The sequence below is a fragment of the Trichogramma pretiosum genome, unplaced genomic scaffold (assembly GCF_000599845.2).
Source record: "Trichogramma pretiosum strain Unisexual culture from Peru unplaced genomic scaffold, Tpre_2.0 scaffold32, whole genome shotgun sequence".
NCBI lineage: Eukaryota > Metazoa > Arthropoda > Insecta > Hymenoptera > Trichogrammatidae > Trichogramma > Trichogramma pretiosum.
The window spans coordinates 1,352-20,691 of NW_019641641.1; the positions used below are offsets into that span (position 1 = coordinate 1,352).

Consider the following 19,340-nt stretch of genomic DNA (forward strand, 5'->3'; position numbering starts at 1 on the left):
ATTGACTATTAGAGACTGAAGAAAAATTTAACGTATTGTAATAAAAGCCGCGACAATTTCGCGCGTATTTTTCCCCACCAAGCTCTCATCTCGCACCAGCGCCAAGTCCGCAACCGTTACAATTTGAACATCATGCAACCTGGTAGGGGATGGACGCCGTCGCCGTCGTGCTGTCGATACTTTGGAAAACATAGTGCTCGCGAATATTCAAGTGGTAGAAAGTTTAGTATCAATCGAATCGATACATTTTTGAAATCCTATCCATCTTACAAGGAAAAGTATTTTTTCGAAGTGATAACGCAACGTTCGTGTATATTATTCGTCGCCGGATCTCATCATTGAACATCAAGTCAAAATTATTCTGACCACCCCGGAATTTGTATTTGGTGGCAAGAAAATTCCGGAGGCCTTGGAGTATTTGAAATTGCAATTAACCGTCGAGTCAACGCCTTATTAGTCTGTCCAGATCTTTCGAAATCCGTCGCGTACGTAGATTTACTCGCGCCCGGGAGTAGCATCTCGCCGACGAGACAAGCCGGTCAAAACGAACTATCATGCAGGGGCGCCCTTCGTTTTTCTAATCTTTATTATCATAATTACTTATTTCTACTCAGTTAATTCTGATTTCTTTCACTTATTTATTTCCTTCCACCTAAGCTAACGCTACAACCCATCCTCCTGGCTCTTGCCAGTAAAGAAAAATAAATCTAGGTCCCAAGGGAGACCTAATAATACTGTCACGTTATATGAACGCAACTTTTTATAAAAGGATTAGTCAAATTTCCGATGACGATGTAATCGAGAAGTCGAATCTGGAACGATCACGCACTTGGATGGGCGCAACTACGCGCTCGTGCATGCAACTACAAATTGATGGAATATGCCCAATCATACCCTCGCATCATGATCGAAAGACAAACAACAACCGGAAATCCCCCGATTACGATGGGATAAATAGCAATTCTCTTAAAAAGCTTCCACCAAAAGCAGTCAGTTAGCTAACTATACTTATAAACGCTTGTCTTCGATTTCCCCAGTCAGTGGAAAGTTGCTCAAATTATACTAATTCCAAAGCCGGATAAACCTCTTGAACTTGTAACATCTTACAGACCCATTAGCCTGCTACCTATCTGTGCTAAGCTTTGTGAAAATGTTATACTTACAAGGAGAGCCTTTCATCTGCGGGTCACAAATCCTTACCAAACTTGTTTAGGGATCTTCTTGTACATAATAATGAAGCCCCCTATGGTTACTTTATTCCAATGGGCCCTGGAATCCACTATAAAGCACCATAAAGTATATAATATAATATAATGTATAAAATACCATATATTAGCGTATAATAATATCAGGTTTACACAGTCAAGTCTAACTGATTGAGAAGTATTTATACTTTGAGTTTTTAATGTCCAAAACACCTTTTCAATCAATAAACAATTTAACTCAATTGGTTTACTGAAATTCTCAAAGAGTGAATCAATTCAAGCTAAAATTTATGCATTTATCAACTAATATATTTATATTAAATCATGTAAAAATGTTTTCATTTATAAAACTTACTGTTCTTTCTTTATCACCTATTTCTGGCACTCAAAACATATGTAAATTCACTCCAGATGAGTGTCAGGAATAGGTGAAGAGAAGGGACATGTGAGTTATACAAATAAAAAACATTTTCATATAATTTACATCAATATTTATTGTTTGGTACGTTAATTTTAGCTCAAATTGGTGCGCTCTTTAAAACTTACACAGCAAACCAATTGAGTTCAATTGTTTATTGTTTGCAAAAGTGTTTAGAATCCATAAAAGTTCATGTACAAATATTTTTGAGACAGTTAGACTTGACCGTACAAGGGCTGATACCAATAAGTGGTATTTTATACATTATACTATATTATATATACTTTATGGTGCTTTATAATGGTTTCCAGGGCCCATTGGAATAAAGTAACTATAGGGGGCTTCATTATTATGTACAAGAAGACCCCCAAACAAGTTTGGTAAGGATCTGTGACCCTCAGATGAAAGGCTCTCCTTGTTAGTAGAATCCAACCGATATGGCAAGAAAAGAAGCTGATTCCGGAACATCAATTTGGCTTTCGCGAGAGTCATACTCAATAATTGAACAGGTTAATAGGATAGTTGTCAATGAACGAAACGCTTTTGAAAGAAAACAGTACTGCTCAGCCATATTTCTCGATGTTGCTCAAGCCTTTGATAAGGTTTGGCACGCGGGCTTGCTACACAAAATCAAAAAAAAACTTTTCAGATAGTCTTTACCAACAACTGAAATCGTACCTGGAAAATCGAACATTCCAAGTAAAAGTAAACAGTGACACGACTGAACTTTATGATATCCACGCTAGTTAAACACAGGGAGGAGTTCTCGCTCCAACCCTGTACCTACTGTACACGGCGGACATACCTACTTTTGATATCACAACCACAGTAACATATGCAGACGACACTGCTCTACTCAGCACAAGCTCGGATCCAGTAAATGCTTCAGCTAATTTGCAGGAACACGTGAAAACAGTTTAAAACTGGTTCAGAAGCTTGAGAATCAAGATAAACGAGAATAAATCTGCCCACATCACCTTTACTCTTCGCAAAGGCACGTGCCCAACAGTACTCATAAATAGTACCGAGGTAAAGCAATACATTGAAGTCAAATATCTTGGAATCCACCTTGATCGATGCTTCGCCTGGAGAACACACATCTGGTCGGATAGAAAACAACTAAACTTGAAATCCAGGAAAATGTACTGGTTACTTGGAAGAAATTCAGTTCTAACTTTGGAAAAAAAAATTACTCCTTTATAAAAGCTCACTAAAACCTATTTGGACATACGGAATTCAACTGTGGGCGGAGCTTCCAAATCTAACATCGAAATAATTGAAAGATTTCAATCCAAGATATTAAGAAACATAGTCAATGCTCCATGGTATGTGACGAATGTTGGCATCAGAAACGATCTAGACATTCCATCTGTTAGTGAGGAAACAAGAAGACTTTCAACCTACTATAAAGATAGGTTGAAAAACCATCCAAACACGTAGGCTTCCGAACTCGGACAAATCTCTTTTGAAGAGTCAAGATTAAAGAAACACATTTACCTCTGATGAGTCAACCATGCAAAAGCTACGGATCTAGACTACATCAAGTCAAGATTCCTGGCCAACTAGGGCTCATGTCACTGGACTTGAGCTCACACACGTTTCTATTTTCCACTCTCACTTATTGTACTGCTAAAACATTCTACCTATTGTCTAATTATGTAGATAGTGTGAATTAAAAAGGAGTTAAAAAAAAAGCATTCGCCAAAATAACTTTGTCATTTTTTAACGACGAAAAAATTATGTAAAGCGTCTAATTAATAAAGCATACAACCCTCTCTTTTATGAATTCACTATTGACACCTGACATATATTTATAAACGCTTGAACCAGTTGAGTTTTGACTGTTTATCTATAAGAAAGTATATTGTTAGACTATTAAAATTTTATAAATTGACAGGTATATGTTTTTCAATTTTAATTTTCTTTTTTATTGTAACCCAGTTGAAAAAAATTGCATGGATATCCATGTGGATTATCTTGTTGTATAACGTATTGCGAGAGGGGACTATTTCGAGAGAGTCTGCGAGGTTTTGCAAAGATTCAGTAACATCGTAGAAGTTGTATACGTTTCAGCTAAGTGTAGCCTGACAGTCACAAGGCGGGCGAGTGAAGAGTGACCCTGAGAATGATCGAAGTTGTTTTAGCCTTTTAGGTTACAAAGTTTTTTAGCTCTACGTTTAGTCCTGAAAAGGACAAGTATCAATGCAGGCTGTTTATGAAGTAGGATGACCGACTTGTGACCGTATGCCACTGATGCACTTGAGCAAGGTCAGACTTCTCCTGGAGATGAAGGTCCGAATTGCCGATGACGTCGTTGTTGATCAGGATGCTTGACTGTCACTTGACTCGTGAGAGTTGAATGACAAAAAATCCGATCTCTTTCCAACTTGTAAAAGTTGAACAGTCAAAAGTCAACCCACTTTTCTGTTCTCACTTTTGTAAAAAGTCGAACAGTCAAAAACCGATTGAATTTGGCCGGGAAACAATTATACTAGTACCCTGAACTCGGCTCTTCTTCTTGCGGGCACAAGTTTTTTGTGGTACTGCACGACCTGGTGGATGAGTCAGAAGCTCCAAAGTAGGCAAGTGAAGAAAGGTGATGAAATGATTAAGCGAGTATTTGTAATTTGACCAAGTTCACTATTCAGAAGTTGCCCTAGGTCAAAACTTTCAAAATCTCGTCGACGCGAGCGCAAGTACGAGAGTCGATGTGATCTGGTTGGCTGTCGAGAGGGAGTCAAGCAGGAGCGCGCTGATTAGCCGTCAGTGTAAGGTGGGGACGAGTGCAGCAATGCACGTCGTTATTCACGAGGATATCCACGATTATTGCACGAAGTTATCCACGAAGATTAAACATGGATACCACACAGATCGGACAACGAATCTTCGTGGATCATACATGGATTGAAAAAAATTCTAAGTTGGCTGTTCTCTAACTTTTCGGGGATCTCAGACTTGTTTCGCGAGCCGGCGAGTTGTTGTCGGTGAATCGACGTTTATTGTAACTTCTCCAAGTTGATATTAATTGATTAATCCACGATTATTTTTGGATAAGTCTTCTTTCTACATTCACGAGCTTTTATTAAAAATCAAAGCAGAGGTTCGAAAGTCTACGAAGATTCAATCGAAAATCCTCGTGGGTTGATCGAAAATCTGTGCAGGTTTTTTGTCTATCCACGAGGGTTTTCGCGGAAATACTTATTTATTGTATAAAAATCAACGCGGAGGATCGAAAGTCGGCGAGACCTCTAGCGAAAATCCTCTTGGGTTGATAAAAATAATTAACAAATCTACATGCTCATTGATACATATAGTAGATTTGGAATATTTAAAATCATAATATTCTTTCATACAGATTGAGGTTGGGAACGGACATTTTATTGAACAAAAAGAAGTGAGTTCTTTCGATAGGATTCAATTAAACAAGTTTACTATAGTTTAGTTAAACATGTTTGATTTATATAACTAATTAAATAGCATATATTGCACCTAGGAAGTGAAAAATATACTATTTTTACAATTTTTAATATTAATTTTTGAGTATTTATTGTATTAACTTGAGCAAAAATAGGAACAGACCCCTCACAATTGTATAAATCATTACTTTTTAGATATCAGGTTTTGTGAAAAAATTTAAATTTTATCATTTATGTAATTTAACGATTAAACAAATACATAACAAATACATTTGGGTTACTAATATTTTATATTATTCAGCATAATAATCTTGCGACAAACGCAACCACAGAAACTGGAATGAGTACAGATGGTTGCCAAAATGATATATCTACAGCGAATGTGAAAGCAACTGAACACTCAAGAAAAGATCAAAGAGTAAACAGTATCATTGCCCAACATGCACTGCATAATGATCAAGGTCACGGTAATGGAGAAAACCATATGAAATTCCGACGTGGTCTTCTTCAATTAATGATACATACCATAGATCCTCTTCACGATGGTAAGAATATAAATTGAAAATGGAATAAAATTGAATATTCTATAATATATAATATTGCATAGTTTCAAATTATTTTTATTGTTTCGTAATAAAAACACATTTTTGATGTTTGCAATCTCTCATGTTAAAATGTTTCATAGCACAAAAAGAAGTGAAGCTGGTGGAAAATATTATGAGGAGTTCAAGCAACTCTTTGTAATAATCTCATAGTTGGAATTTTGAATCGAGGAACTTTTTAGCGAAAACAATCATTTCATCAGCACAATCTGATGAAATACTAACTAAATGCGTATTTAAAGAAATCTTGTGAGGTTTTGTTTTTATATCGTTCCATTTCGATGAAAAACAATTAAACATCAGTAAACCAGGTCCGGTGCTAGGTCCTTAGCAGCAACTCACTGCAGACACTAAAGTGAGCTCATATACATGATGTCGACACTCACAATATAAAACAGATTTTCCTTACATTTTTTTATGGTAATAGCAGCTAGGTTTTTAACTCCTTAATCCACACTGGTGGTATCGTAGCACAGTGCTTTTATATTATTACTAATTTTCCAATCATTTACTAAATCGACAACAACGGTAGCTACATTGAGTCCAGTAGCTTTTAAAATTTACCGTGCGCTAAGATACAAGCACTGATTGATAGTCTCTTTACTTTGGATTTAGTGTTGTCGAATTGTGGGAGCATTTTCCCATCCCAATAAAGAGTTAAATAATTATCTGGCTTGAAAGATTCTTTGATTTCCTTTGAATAATTTAAACGATTGGCTTGACGATTTATCCTTATTATTTGACAACTCACATTTACATTATTTAGAAAATGACCTAAGCTATTTAAAACTGAAGAAACTATTTCCATTGCATTTCGGTCTGATGTTTTTTCATATCCAATATTGAACAAACGGTTGAATCAATAAATTTATTTCTTTTTTGTTTTTTAGCTTTTGGAGAGGAGTAAGGAATATCATTTTGGATATTTGAGGAGTAAGAGTAAAAACAGTACTTTCAGATATGTTGCTCTTTTGTGAAAGTTTTGACGAGCTTTCGGAATTTCCTGACAAAGCGCTTTGAATTGTATTTGGCTTTTTACAAATTTCAAATGACTTCATATGGATTGAAAAATGTTGATTCATCTTATGTAGTCGTGTGAAAAGGTTGATTAAGGGCTAACAGGGGGCTTAATTAAATTAAATTTTTCAATTGCAGTACTAGGCTGTAAAAGTGAAAACAAATTTTTTTTCAATAACACACATGATAACCCTTTTCAATACCCTATTTGAAAGTATTTTGTCCAGTTAGATACTTAGAAACAGTGAAGTACATTAATAGTGGAGCTGTTGACCCTCAACAAATGCTTTAAACACGTCTAAGCTACCTGTCGTAGTAGAAAACCAAGAACGAGCATCCATCTAAACGAGCATATGTGGTTTCATTTTGTTCGATAGCCAATTGGCCATGGTCGTAACCAAAAGCTAGCCATAAGATGAACTGTAACTACTTGTACATATAGCAAAGTGAAATTAATTTATGGAAAATGATGAGAAACGAATACTTAATTCTAGAAAATTGTACACACAAGTAGCTGCAGTTCATCTAATGGCTAGCTTTTGGTTGCGACCATGGCCAATTGGCTATCGAACAAAATGAAACCACAGATGCTCGTTTAGATGGATGCTCGCTCTTGGATTTCTACGACAGGTAGCTTAGACGTGTTTAAAGCATTTGTTGAGGGTCAACAGCCCCACTATTAATGTACTTCACTGTTTCTAAGTATCTAACTTGACAAAATACTTTCAAATAGGGTATTGAAAAGGGTTATTATGTGTGTTATTGAAAAAAAATTTTTTTTTCACTTTTACAGCCTAGTACTGCAATTGAAAAATGAAAAATAATTAAGCCCCCTGTTAGCCCTTAAGGTGTGTTGATATACGCAAGTCGCATACTACTATAGACACGCACTGCAGATCACGCCGAGCTTTATGGATCGCGCCATTTCTCAGCCACGCTGCGACTCACGCCACTTCTTAGCCGCCTTGCAGCAGCAGCCACCACTGAGTCGGTTCGAATGGCTGTGGACAAGCGTAAGATCACCGCATTAGTGTCTTTCGACTTCTCCAAGGCGTTTGACTCGATAGACCATGGCTTGCTCATTTCGAAACTTCGTCGCCTTGGATGTGACGTGCTCGCCATGGAGTGGTTTTCGAGCTACCTGAGCGATCGTAGTATGTCAGTCAAGAGCGAGGATGGCACTCTTTCCGAGCCACTATTCACCACCTCCAAAATACCGCAAGGAAGCAGTTTTGGGCCGCTGCTGTTTGCCATATTCATAAACGACCTCCATACTGCGCTACGCCACTCTAAGCATATGATCTATGCCGACGACACGGCCATTTTTCAGCACCACTTTCCATCCAGGATTCACGAGCTCATAGCTGAATTGAACTCAGATGCCAACGCCGTCGCAGCCTGGGCTGCCGAGAACAAGCCCCACCTTAACCCGACTAAAACCACGGTCATGATTCTCGGCAGTCTCGCTTATGTCTCTTCCATCGACAAAGCTGCTCTGCCCAAGATCACGCTAAATGGTACAGGCATTGCGTACTCGTCAGGCATCAAATGCCTTGGCGTCACTATCAGTCCCACGCTGTTGTGGACAAACCACATTAATTCACTCAGGTCAAAATGCCACTTTGCTCTATACTCATTGCGCTTTTACAGGCACGCGCTGAATCGTCAGCTAAGAGCAAGGCTCGCAGTGGCCCTGGTTTTGCCTCATCTTGACTACGCGGCCGCTGTCTACAATGACATATCGGCCACTTTCGATCTTAAATTGCAGCGTCTTCAAAATACGTGTGTTCGCTTTGTTTTTGCCTCCATACCAGCTCGTGAACACGTGACACCTTATCACTTGGCCCTTGGTTGGCTATCGGTCAAAAGACGTCGCCAATACCTGCTCGTCCTGTTCGCACTCAACATACTGCGGAGCGGTGAACCTGGCCCGCTTTGCAATCTCTTCCAGCTCTCCTCTGATCGTCAGGTTCGCCATTCATCGCGTCGGCAGACGCCGCCACAATGTTACAAAACCCCTCGCACATCATCGCTTCATAACTCATTTTTCATCACAGCCTCACGGATTATCAATTCACTCCCCTTTCGAATTAACCTCACCAACACATCGATTGATTATCGGGCGCTTCTCTACAATCACTTGTATTGTCTCGACAAGGCGGACTGGATCGCTGCCACTTCGAGAACATTGCCCCGATTCCACCTCCGCTAGTGAACGAGCTAGTTCTTTGGCTATAGAGAGAGAGAGTGCTTTGTACGGCCATCATTCAATGAATCAATTGTATCGCCTAAGCCTGGTTCACTGTTATTTGCCATCGTATTTAGTACATTCACAACTTATGTAACTGCTATTAACTACACTCTGCTCACCACTGTATTTTTAATTGTAAATATTTTTTAAAAATATTGATATATGTATACTATGCTCTACCTGGGCCTCATGGGGTGCTACCCCACGGTCCAAATAAATTTAAACTTCAAACTCAAACTCAAACTCCACCACCACCGGCGTCGATCGGCCGTCGGCGCGTTCGGCCGCTGCGCGCATTTGCTCGTGAGCTCTTGCGCTGAGTACATCTCCCGGACCTCCGGAAATGTGCGGCCCTCTCGGTATACCAGAGTCACCAAGACCCAAGAGACGTATTTTCTCCTGGATCACCGGAGATTACACACATCTCTCGGACTTCCAGAGATTTTACAACAACTCGAGTTTTTCAAGGTTGTTGACTGCATAGGGACAGTTCACTTTAATAAAGTTAACTTCGTTTCTCCACAAAAAAATCTTCTTCCTACATTACCTCTCTCATCTCTCCCGCTTCCCACTTCTGCCACTAGGTGGCCCCAACCGCAATAGTCGCTCTCCACAAGTGACGTGTCGCTGCCAGAACTTAAGAAGGGGACTCGTTCTACACATTTCAACTCTCACTCGAGAGAAATAAACCAGCTTAGCTTTCAGCTTGCATGGATTTCGAGAGTGAAGTGATCACCGTCCCCTTTTCAGGCCTAACACAAAAACCACCAGGCCGCAACAGGTTATCCGTCCCAAGTTACGGTCGAAGTCCCCACCGAACTTATCAGTGTGATTATTACGAACGATCATTACTGAGGATTTAGAATTTAGAATTTATTTTAGTGAGAAAAAGTAACTTTTCAAGTTTTTCATCATATTTGATCGTTGAGCGACTTTTGAACATTGAAATTTAGCTTCCTCTTTTTACTTCTTAAAAAAAATAAAAGGGTAAGTAAGCGAAAATAAAAATATTTTGTTTTTTTAGATCACCCTAGTACCCATATTTTTCTGAAAAAAAAAGAAAAACCGATTTTCCTAATTTCAAAGGGCCCAATTGTTGAAATTCCAATCGACTAAACTGTGGCATTTGTTATTACTTCATTCCTACCATAGAACCCTAACGAATCCCGGTAAGAAACGCCGGTTGCGAATTTTTTCACTTTTAACATAGAGTCAGATCTAATTGGACTGGACTATTATTTATGCCCATAAAAGTAAAAAAATTAAAAAAAAAAAGACTATTTTGAAACGGTTTAAAAATGCATAACTTTTAAACTACTCGATAGATCCTTGAATGAATTCTTGACGCTTCTTATGACATACAAATTCTTCAAAACAAGCTTAATCTCGTCTCACTACGTGCCTCCATTCAAAAATTAAACTGGGTTTATACCAATGGACGTACACACATACACTTATGGGGCGAAATTTCTCAAAACTGCTAACGCCTCGTGCAATAGCGTTTTTGAGCGAAATTGCTCAAGTTCTAACTTGCTCTAAAAGTACCTAAACGAACCTGAAAAAAATTACCAACCAGTAATTTCGATAGGAAATTTGCTCAACTTTCTGATGGTGTGATACAATTTTCTGGAAGTTTTCATTTTCACCTCGGAAAATGCAAGTAAACTTTCAAACTTGAATGTCTCAAAAAGCGTCCTTTTTTTGCATTTTTATTGTTTCAATGGAAAGCTGAGATTTATTTACATGAAATATAGTTGTTTTTGAAGTGTAATATTCATAATAATATTAAAAAATATCTTCAATTGACCCGTGTAATTTGTCGTTGAATTATATTTCTCGTCAATTGAAATAAAAGGGCACAGGTTTTGATTTAAGATCTTTATTTTTTCCACGTTTCAGTCACTAGTTCGTGGCCCTCTTCAGGAGAACTCTATACAAATATTACAATAAATATTACAAATTTTGGATAAATTTCTTACACAGATAGTAAAATCAGAAATAAAGATAATATACCTGTCAGTTGATAAAATTTTATTAGTGTAACAATACTTACGGTCAACTAAAGTGAGCGTATATATAAATACATTACAAGTCTACCTTTATTTCATGAAAGAGGGGATTGTATGTCCTGCTAAGGCGCTTGACGTCATCTTTACAGTTTATATTATGTTGGTGGAAATTAATATTCACTATTTCTGAGATAACACGTTTATACCAACTTACTTCCCCATCTAGAATTTTAACATTTTGCCAGTCCAATTGATGATTGTATGTGTGGCAGTGTTTTGCCCCTATAGTTTCACTTTTCTCAATTCTGCGATGTTCGGCAATCCTTTCTTTCAATTGTCTCTTCGTCTCACCAATGTACGTAGCACTACAACTAGTGCATGACAGCTTATAAACGTACTATCGAGTATAGAAGTCGAATCCTTACCAAGTCTTATGTATTTACTAAAATCATTGTTAATTTTAGGAATTGCAGTGAAACTAAATTCATCCTATAAAAGTTTTAACTTTTTAAACAAAATTTGATTTATGAACGGAACTACAACAGCAATCCGATTTTTTCCCGAACTGCCGGCGGAGTCCCGTTCAAGGTTATTTTAACTATTGTGTGTACAGTGTATTTTTTCTAGTCGGAGGCGAATGAATCTATTGAAAAATTGTTTAAGGTAAAAATTTGACTCCAAAAGTTCTCTCACAATTCTTAAATTTTCCTCATGGAAACGTTGATGGGACAATAAAATAGCTCTGTCAACTAAATTATAAATCATGTTTATTTTGAGTGATTCAGGGTGATTTGAATTAAAATTAAGAAATTGACCCGAAGAAGATGATTTTCGATACCAATTGGTAATAATGCTCTCGTTATCGATGGTAACATTAGTATCGACGAAGTAAATAGTTTTATCAATAGAAAGTTCGTGTGTAAACTTTAAAAATTGGTTATAACTGTTGAAAGCCATCAAAACAAAGTTTATATCCTCAGATCTTAAACACATTATAGAGTTATCCATGTATCGAAAATAAAACAGGGGCGTGAAGTTATGTTCGTATTTTAATCTTTTTAATACGTCTGTTTTTGCTAAGCGAAAAAGGAGAGCCCTGAAAAGGATCGTTCGATAGGTTTTCGAAGCCCGTTGGAATCTGGGAAGCTGCTGCGTTGGAGAGGTAGTCCTGCTTTGATGTTGAAGTTTCATGGCTGCTGATCTCCAACAGTCGCGTGTTGAAGTCGTTCTTAGGAGGTTAGATGAAGTAATGACAAGTCGAAGATTAGATTTAAAGAAAAGAATAATCTTTATTTGTCAGAGTCCCTGCCGAGTGACCCTCTGAGAAGGCAGTGGTCCTTTTGATTGTCAAGGAGCCACGGCTGATGTATCGCAGTCGAGAGCTCGAGCCGCAAGTAAGCTCGTCCGGCTGAGCGCGCCGTATTTATACTTTATAGGGGCGCGTGGTGGTGGCGTGCCATTGAACGGTGGAGCTAGGGTGGGGAGTACACGTAGCTGTCTCTCGCAGTGAAACAGAGAACGGGCGTGATCCGAACTTGTTGAGCCAAGTGCTCACCAATGCGGAAGCGGTGTGGATCCGCCTATGGCATGATAGAAATGACGTGGATCCGACTTTAGCGTCGGACTACGTATATCAAAGTAAATCTTGCTCCAAATGTATTACTTTTTGAAGTAACCCTTCAAATAGTTGTTGTTGTTCATTAGTAATTTTATGGTCTCAATTTTTTCTAGTACGAGATATTCCGGTCCAATTTGGCCTACCTATATTCATAACTTCTTTTCGATTAATTTGACCCTATTATATTAATCTTTTCTCTTTGTTAGCCCCATAATTTTCTTTATAATGGCAACTGATTCTTAATTATTTTCTATACTCGTATACACTTTATTGATTGCTTTGTATTTACTTACAAAGCCAACGTCACCAGTATGAGTACAATAAACTGCATTTCTGACAGATCGGTCCCTTTGCAAATAAATAATTACTTGCCAATTTCATCTCACTCTGTACGAACGTACAACATTGTCACCAAAATTTTCACGCGGGTCGCGATTAAAGCTTTATTTGTTGTCGTTAACTGCTTAGGAAACGGAATGAGAAAAGGTGGTGAAATAACTAATCGTACTGAATGAGCAGCGATGCATCCGGTACCTACCAATTCATGAATAGTAGATTACACGTACTCTGAGGCTTTTTTTCGCTTCATAGGTGCGTATACTATTTTTCATGAATCCCTCAGCAGAAATTAATTTTTTCGATATGGTCACAAGGATGAAAAAGGTTAGTTTCATCTGGGGTAGTATGAAAATTTTATTTAAATTCAGTTACGTGGATAGTTTTTATTTTTTATTAAATTATACAACAAAATTTAAACAATTGATTTTTTAATTAAAGTTAATTTAATTTTTTTCAGGTAAATTAGATGAAAAAGCTACTCAATTGCACGCGATAGCTTCATTAAAAGTTTTACTGGATGCAACGAAATCCCATGGTTTAAGTTCAACTTGTGAGTCTCTCGATAGTAATGAATTTAAAAATTCAATGTCAGAACAAAATCCAGTAAAACAAAAAATTGAAAAAATGAATGTTAATGCTTCAGTAATGGAGAGTTCCACTAGTGGTCATAATATTTCGAATAGAACATCGATGGAAAAAAATGCAGTTTTGGATATGGTATACAAGTTAAATTTCTTAAAATAATTTTATGTAATTTTTTTATTGATTATTTGAACGTTATAGTAATGAAGATAATTGCTCGACTATATGGTACAAAAATTTTATAGATTCTAATTCATAATTTTTAAATATAAACTTTACTCGGGATACGTAGACTTTTATACAGTCGTCCCTTATATGCGGGAGTTCGGTTCCAAAAAACTACCACGTATAAAGAAACCACATACGACCAACTCCTTATGAGAAAACTAGGGTTACGTTGTCAGTCATTTAAAATCTTCAAATTTTTTAAATAAAATAAAAATGTTCGTTCTGAAATCTTGCTGATTTATTGGTATCTTCATCTATTTCTTTTACAGAAAAACATTTATACGGTTTTGCTTAATTTGTGGACATTAATTGTTGTAAAGATCCTTTTAAAGTTTTAAATCTAAATCTCCAGATTTTTTAAAACTGAAGCTACGAGTCATCGCTGAATCTTGACTGAGAGTTTCGTCAATCGCATTTTGAATCAGATCAATCATTTTAACTATAGATTTAGACGATAAATTTTTTTGATTTACTTTTGTATTTTACTTTTGTATTTTAGACAATAGATTTAGACTATACATTTTTTGCAAACTTCAAACAAGATCTCAAGTTAGCGACAATCTATAATCAAAGATTACTGGTTTAATTAGGTTCCAACTTCCAACGAGTTAAGTACTCTGGTAAACGAAAACGCCGATAAACATAACGTTACATAAACCGTCAATGATAGCAATGTCGAAGATACATCAATCAGAATTATAAATAACCATCCGCCAATTTTTATCTGTAAAGTAGCTAATGTGACCCCTCCATTTTCCTTACTGGTTTTAATTGTCAAAAATAAATACTTTTTGAGAATCGCAGGCTCGAAAAAAGTAATAATACAACTTTTCAACGCTGTATTATACCTTTCTATGGGTCTTAAAAAAAAGATACAGAATTCCTTTCTTATCAGAGGGAGCAAAATAAACCTTACAAAGTCGTGCTTAGAAACATAAATCAATCTACTGATATTGCACTCCTTACAAAGGAAATAGAGAGACTGGGTTAGTTCGACAAAAAAACGGTATCTTTGTCTTTTTTCTGTGTAGACCTTAAACTCATTTCAAACAACAACAAAATTTTCAACGCTACGCGTTTGTTCAACTCGGTGGTAAGTTTTGAGTATTCTTATGAAAAAAGAAATATAGCACAGTGCTATAATTGTCAGAAATTCGGTCATACTAAAAAATATTGAAACAAAGTGTCGGTCTGCATACACTGAAAAAATTTTGCACTGAATTATAGATCTCTACAGCGTGAATACATCTTATATTCTTCAAATGAACAAGTATTTATGACACAGTGAATACGAAAGATATACTAATATTTTGAACGGAATCATTTGTCACTGTGACAAGAATTTGGCTTCACGCGTGACGGTAAATTGCGTTATCGATAATGCGCATGTTAGTTAAGGCTAATTACGCGCTGAGCGTGCTCAGTGTTCAGTAATGAATGCGAGTATGGTCCAGAAGATTTGGGCTTCTCCTCGCACTGAAATCATTGAATACAAGTCGAGGAGATGGGCGTACAGTCGAGGAGCGCTCGAACGTGCGCTAAGGTAGAAAAAATGTTTATATACCAAGGGCTTAGAAGCTTCTCGCCCTTGGTATGTAAATAACTATTGGATCTTTATTCACGAAAGTTACGTTACGTTCCGTAACATTTCAATTTTTTAAACCGTGATAACTAAGAAACAATAATAAATATCAAAAAATGGTTATTTATTTCTTGTATAACAAAACTTTTGAAATTAATTTTATCAAGTTTAATAAGGATATTTTTGTGAACAATGACAAAACGTGCTAGTTTTGAGTTTACATTGACCTTTAATTCGATAATGATGCGTCGGACAAAAAAACAACAAATGTCAAAAAAATCGGGAAATATTTTTTCTTTCGCAAATTATTCAAACGTATAAAGAAAATAGGCTCGTTTATGTAAGATTTTACTCAAATATAGTCCAATCACCCCGACAACAAAAAGTGCTTGATAATCGCGTTCACCGTGAACCTAAATACCTACCCCACCATCGTCGTGAACTTTTTACAAGTTAACTGTTGAATATAAAGTTAAGACACTATAGTGTGATATCAATAAAATAAAATTCAGTGCAAAATTTTTTCAGTGTACACTGCAAACCACGAAACCAAGGACTGCACTTTCAAGAATAAAATTAAAGAAGTGTTGTGTGAATTGTCAGAGAAATTACCCCACAAGCTACAAAGGCTGCCTTGTGCCCAAAAACTACAAAAAAACTGTTTCCAGCTTTCAGGCCCAAGTTTTATCTATATGAAAATTCGAACGGGTCGACCTGTTAACCAACAGCTCCCCTAAATAACCAGGGCCTACTGTGATCTCGAGCAAAGATATAAAAGACATAGGATATCGAGATGCACATGACTGAGCTACTGCATATTCTTTTTAATGAAAAGGATCCAGCTTGCAAAAAGAAGCTTAGGGAGGCACTCAACGCCTACAACGATATTTTAATATCGCTTTCCAACGCGTACCTCTGTCGCCTGACAGTGCACAAACTGGATAAAGTCTCCAAAAAATGTAGTGAGGATGATAGCTGGGCTTGTTTTGAATTGACTTGTTGTGCTCTGACTATTACGGCTTCTGGCCTTAATGATGTATCATTGATAGGCCTTTAAGGTAGTTCCCTCAGACTTGACCTACAAATTTGGGCATATGTTTAGAAAAAATCTGAAAAAATTCATAAGCGTTCCTTGAAAAATTCTAAGACTTTTTTTGTTCTTTTAGAGTTTTTCGTAGAATTCATACTTATTGAGATAAAAAATCGCAAAGATTCATTGCTTGAAATTGTTTAAATTTGAATCGTTTATAGCTCGTTAACAATAGATTTTAGAGAAAATTTGCAAGAGCACTTTTTTGTTTAAAATGACCCTAAAAACCTTAAAAAGTGGGTTTCAGGTCAAAAAGTTTAAATTTTTATTTTTGCAATGTTTTTACATTAACTTTTCTCAAAAACTGTTTGGTCAAGTTTTTCCAACTTTTAAGCTATGTTTTAGTGCATATTGAACAATCATCTCCTAGTTTTTGAAAAGATTTTATCCATGCGTTTTTTTAAAATCACACAAAATAGCGTATTTTCGACAAGCTAGCATAGGAATCCCATGTTAAAGTACCGAACTTTGATTAATTTTATTTCGGAAATGGTTTGATTAAAGTTCCTGAAATTTCTTCCACATATGAAAAGAACTGTCAATAAATGTGGTTAAAATTTCAAGACCCTTTATCGACAGTCATTTTTTTAATGTATGCCAGCATGGCTTTGTACGGCTTCGATGTGTGTACATCGCGTGTCCTGACTGAGTGAGTATCTTAGTCCTCAGGGTAGTCGCTTGACATCTAAAGGTGTGACAATAGAATATTTTGCCCCTATGTAATTTATCAGCCAAGGCTGATAATCATGTGCTCTGAGACTTTCCAGTTTTTCGCTACATAGGTGCAAATAAAATTTTTTGTGAATCCCCCAGCCTAAAGTAACATTTTAGTTTTGCTAAGCGGGAGTAAAATTTTACTTTAAGTCAGGGTAGCACAAAAAATAGTTATTTGCCCATCTCTAGAGTCTGCAACGAAGTATCCGACCTCTGTAGGACCAATAGATAGCGATTGGAATTGATGTTAGTCGTCTGCGTTTTGGTCCAAATAATACAGTTGTCGTAGAGGGTGATGCTCTCGATTCTGATAAACTCAAGGACTGTCAATCTCTGTGAGATAGAGGATTGGAAGTGCAACAGGATACTAAGCTGTGGTCACGTGTGGCAGTACATGACATTTCCATGGATTTCCCTGCCGACAAGATTTGCAACGCAATCATCTCGCAAAATCTGTCTGATGCATCTCCGGATGACTTGAAAGTTATGTAACTGTGTCTAGCTGGAACTAAAAAACATTGGTCTTGTATCGTGCAGCTTAACCCAATGACGCGCAAAAGTGCAATTTTGAGCATGAATTTTCAATTATAAAAAATTCTTAGATCAAGTTAAAATCTTTACGCGATAAGTAAACATTAACATCGATTATTTTGCAATTAAAAAGAAAAACGTGATTTTTTGACTTAAAAATTTTTCAAGGTCGATTTTGTACCCTGCCCTGCCTTCGGAGGGTTTCCATAACGCCAGCAATCGTGCAATTTTTCTCTGAACTTTCAAGAAACGCATTGTTGCGATTTTTATCTAGCCCCTATATTTCTTAAATACATATGAATTTTCAAGCAAAGATTTTAAAATTATCTTAGATTTTTTTACACTTGAAAATTCATGCACAAATGAATGTAACGAGTCGAATATTCCGAACGCGTGCAACTTCATATAAAAAAATCTAATATTTGAATTAAGCAAATAGCATCATTATTCTCGTACACAAACAAGTGATAGATTTGACCATGGCGGTAGCAAAATTGGTACAGCTCTCCCCGGCTATAGGCGAGGAGTTCCGGGTTCGACTCCTGGTCGAGGTTGACATTTTTTCACTTTGTGTACAATTCAAATTACATTGTGGCATAATAATATAGTCATCTTTAGATGTTGTCAGCTCCACAGATTTAAAATTTGCGTGAAAAATCATTATTAAAGTCTTGGAAATCAAGATTAAAAACTATTGCCTAAACTGATCATTTAGAGACCTCTAAAAATCAATTGTCTAATTGTTCATGCACAAAATTGCACTTTTGCGAGTTAATGGGTTAATCAGCAATTCGTCGCAACCTTTCGAGCATGAGCGACATATCCCGGGACGCTTATCGGCAGTGTTTATCCACTTAAGTGATTATATACCCAGTTGAAAAAAATTGCGTGGATGTCCACATGGATTATCCACTCAATAGAAAAACTAGTTGTACAACATAATCATAATTTTAAAATCTTGCTTTCGCTCTCTCTCTGGATGGGTACTAAGTTAGGATCCGGACTTTGCGATGACTTTCTTCAGGTACCAGCGATCATCAAAAAATCACGACTACCCGAAGAAAGTCATCACCAAGTTCTGTTCTGACCTGGAGACGAAAATAGGCTACCCGGATGATATTCTCACACGATAAATTCAGTTACCTGAAGAAAGACAATTTGGCATGATTTTCCCCTGATAATTCACCTGACTTTTCACCTGATTTTTTCTAGCAGTTATTCAATTATCCTCGAGGATTAGTTGAAAATCCGTGACGATTCACTGACGAGACCTCGCGGATCCTTCCAGCGTTCTAGCGAACAAGTCCAAAATCCACGAGGATTGAAAAAAAAATCAACGTGAATCAGTTGAAAACCCGCAGCGACTGCATTTTTTTTATACCATGATCGATCCACGTGGAATCCCTGTACGATCCACGTGGATAACTTATCTTCGTGAGTATCCATGCAATTATTTTCAACTGGGTATCCACCATTTCAGTTCTTTGAAGTGGTTAAAGCCATTGCGCGGACTTGAACCGAGGCCGAGTCACTGATAATATGCCTGTGCCAAAGGAACCCTCGCCACGTGGCTGACTTTGGGCCTATAAGCCTCTTGTGTGTTATGTCGAAAATTCCTGGAGAGGCTTACTCATGCGCAGTTTGTCGACTGCATAGAATACAGATTGTGGATAAGTATCAGTCGGGTTTTCCCGAGAGATACAGCACACAAAGTGCCCTCCCGCGCATACTGGACGAT

The 19,340-nt window shown here is 37.0% G+C and overlaps 1 protein-coding gene across 1 annotated transcript in view; it reads left to right on the top strand.

Moving 5' to 3' along the window:
- The first annotated feature begins 5,345 nt into the window (after positions 1 to 5,345).
- The window catches only part of LOC106652759 (sodium/potassium/calcium exchanger Nckx30C), a 36,973-nt gene continuing 22,978 nt past the window's right edge, over positions 5,346 to 19,340 (top strand). Inside the window, exons 1-2 of the mRNA XM_023459695.1 lie at positions 5,346 to 5,584; positions 13,333 to 13,592. Of these exons, the coding sequence (XP_023315463.1) occupies positions 5,380 to 5,584; positions 13,333 to 13,592 (465 nt within the window). The 5' untranslated portion in view covers positions 5,346 to 5,379. The remainder of the gene's footprint in view (positions 5,585 to 13,332; positions 13,593 to 19,340) is intronic.